General features: G+C 46.8%; 1 protein-coding gene across 1 annotated transcript in view; it reads left to right on the top strand.

The window, feature by feature from the left end:
- LOC103375386 (uncharacterized) overlaps positions 1–943 on the top strand; it is a gene marked incomplete at its 3' end in the record, with an annotated part of 7,046 nt that extends 6,103 nt beyond the window's left edge. The window contains exons 7-8 of the mRNA XM_008305650.1: positions 219–315; positions 806–943. Coding sequence (XP_008303872.1) covers positions 219–315; positions 806–943 — 235 coding nt within the window. The remainder of the gene's footprint in view (positions 1–218; positions 316–805) is intronic.
- Positions 944–1,572: the final 629 nt, after the last annotated feature.

Raw genomic sequence — 1,572 nt, 5'->3', positions numbered from 1 at the left:
TGGCTGCTGGTCGTCCTGCTGGCGGCTCATTGGCTGCTGGTCGTCCTGCTGGTGGCTCATTGGCTGCTGGTCGTCCTGCTGGCGGCTCATTGGCTGCTGGTCGTCCTGCTGGTGGCTCATTGGCTGCTGGTCGTCCTGCTGGCAGCTCATTGGCTGCTGGTCATCCTGCTGGCGGCTCATTGGCTGCTGGTCTTGTGTCTGTCTCGGCAGTGACGAAGTCTCTCAGCAGCGTTCAGTCGCAGCATCACGTCATCAAAGAAAACTTCACCTTTAAGAGGCCAATCAACCCAGTTTCCATGACGACCAACTACAAAGGTAAGAGCAGGTTAAACATCTGAACCCCACACTGACTTATCACCATCTGAGGACTAGTTATAAAGGTTAGCAACTAGTTCTAGAGATCTGAGGACTAGTTAGAGGTTAACTGTCAATCAGGTAAAGGTATATCATCACTAGAAGTGTCGGGTGGTGACCTTAATATTTAACTACTTAACCAGGTTATCTATTTTCCTATCGTATGAAACGTCTTTGTGATCAGACAGAAAGCGTCGTTCTACAAATGTTCCCTGCTGCTCCGAATGATGACAATGGTTCAAAAATGAAGCCAAAAATGTCCAGAATGATTTAATTCAGTCCAAAATGACAAAACCTCGTCCTCAAACCTCTGCAGCCGAACAACATGAGCTAAACTGTCTGCGACCAACTCGACTCAGAACTCCTCCGAAGTGACTGCATTAGTCCAGAACTGTGATCTGTGCTGGTTCTGGTTTCGGTCTGGGAGGTTTCAGATGTTTTTCCTCTGCAGCTAAATGTTCGGCAGCAGAGATCGAGCTGAAGAAGCAGCAGGCGATGGACAGGAGGCGGCAGCGACTGCAGGCCCAGAACCTCCAAGCACCGACCCGACAGAGCAGAATCGACCCAACGGAGCAGAACCGGATCAGCTGTTTGTTCTAACAGCACCTTGGAATCAGTTTTCACTCCACTGATGTGACATTACACTGTGATCTGTTTTATGGTTTTTATGGTTCTGTTGGTTCTGATGCCCGCTGACTTTACTTTCTCCTCCTCTGGTACCAAGGTCCAGAGACACCAGGACAGAACGCCGTTTATCAGAGCTGCAGCTTTGAATGATTTTAGTTTTCAGTCTGACTGAAAGGAAACAGAAGCCAACGTGTTCGTCCTCCGGTTCGTTCAGTCTGACACTCAGCAGCTGAACGTGATGAAGCATCAGCCTGACGACGGCTCGCTGCAGTTCCATGGAAAGGAGTTCAAATTGTTCAAAGCAACTCAAAACTTGTCTGAATTGATTCAGAAATTGTACAAAATGACAGAAACTTGTGAAAGATGCTCTGAGTGGAAAAGCAGCAGTAAGATGCAGAACTCAATTACTTATTAACCAATTAATCAAAGCCTGAAGCGTTTCTACTGATCGATTGATTATTGATGCCAATATTTGGCATTTGTCAGATTTTTAGTGACGTCATTTTTATCTGGTGATTATTATAAAATAAATGTGTGTTGTGCTTTGATCATTCTCCTGTCTGCGTCACTCTGTGGTCTCAGTCAGGCCCC

This window comes from Stegastes partitus, unplaced genomic scaffold, assembly GCF_000690725.1.
Source record: "Stegastes partitus isolate 25-593 unplaced genomic scaffold, Stegastes_partitus-1.0.2 Scaffold2575, whole genome shotgun sequence".
NCBI lineage: Eukaryota > Metazoa > Chordata > Actinopteri > Pomacentridae > Stegastes > Stegastes partitus.
The sequence above is the reverse complement of the archived record's forward strand: the minus strand, read 5'-3'. Positions and strand labels throughout refer to the sequence as shown.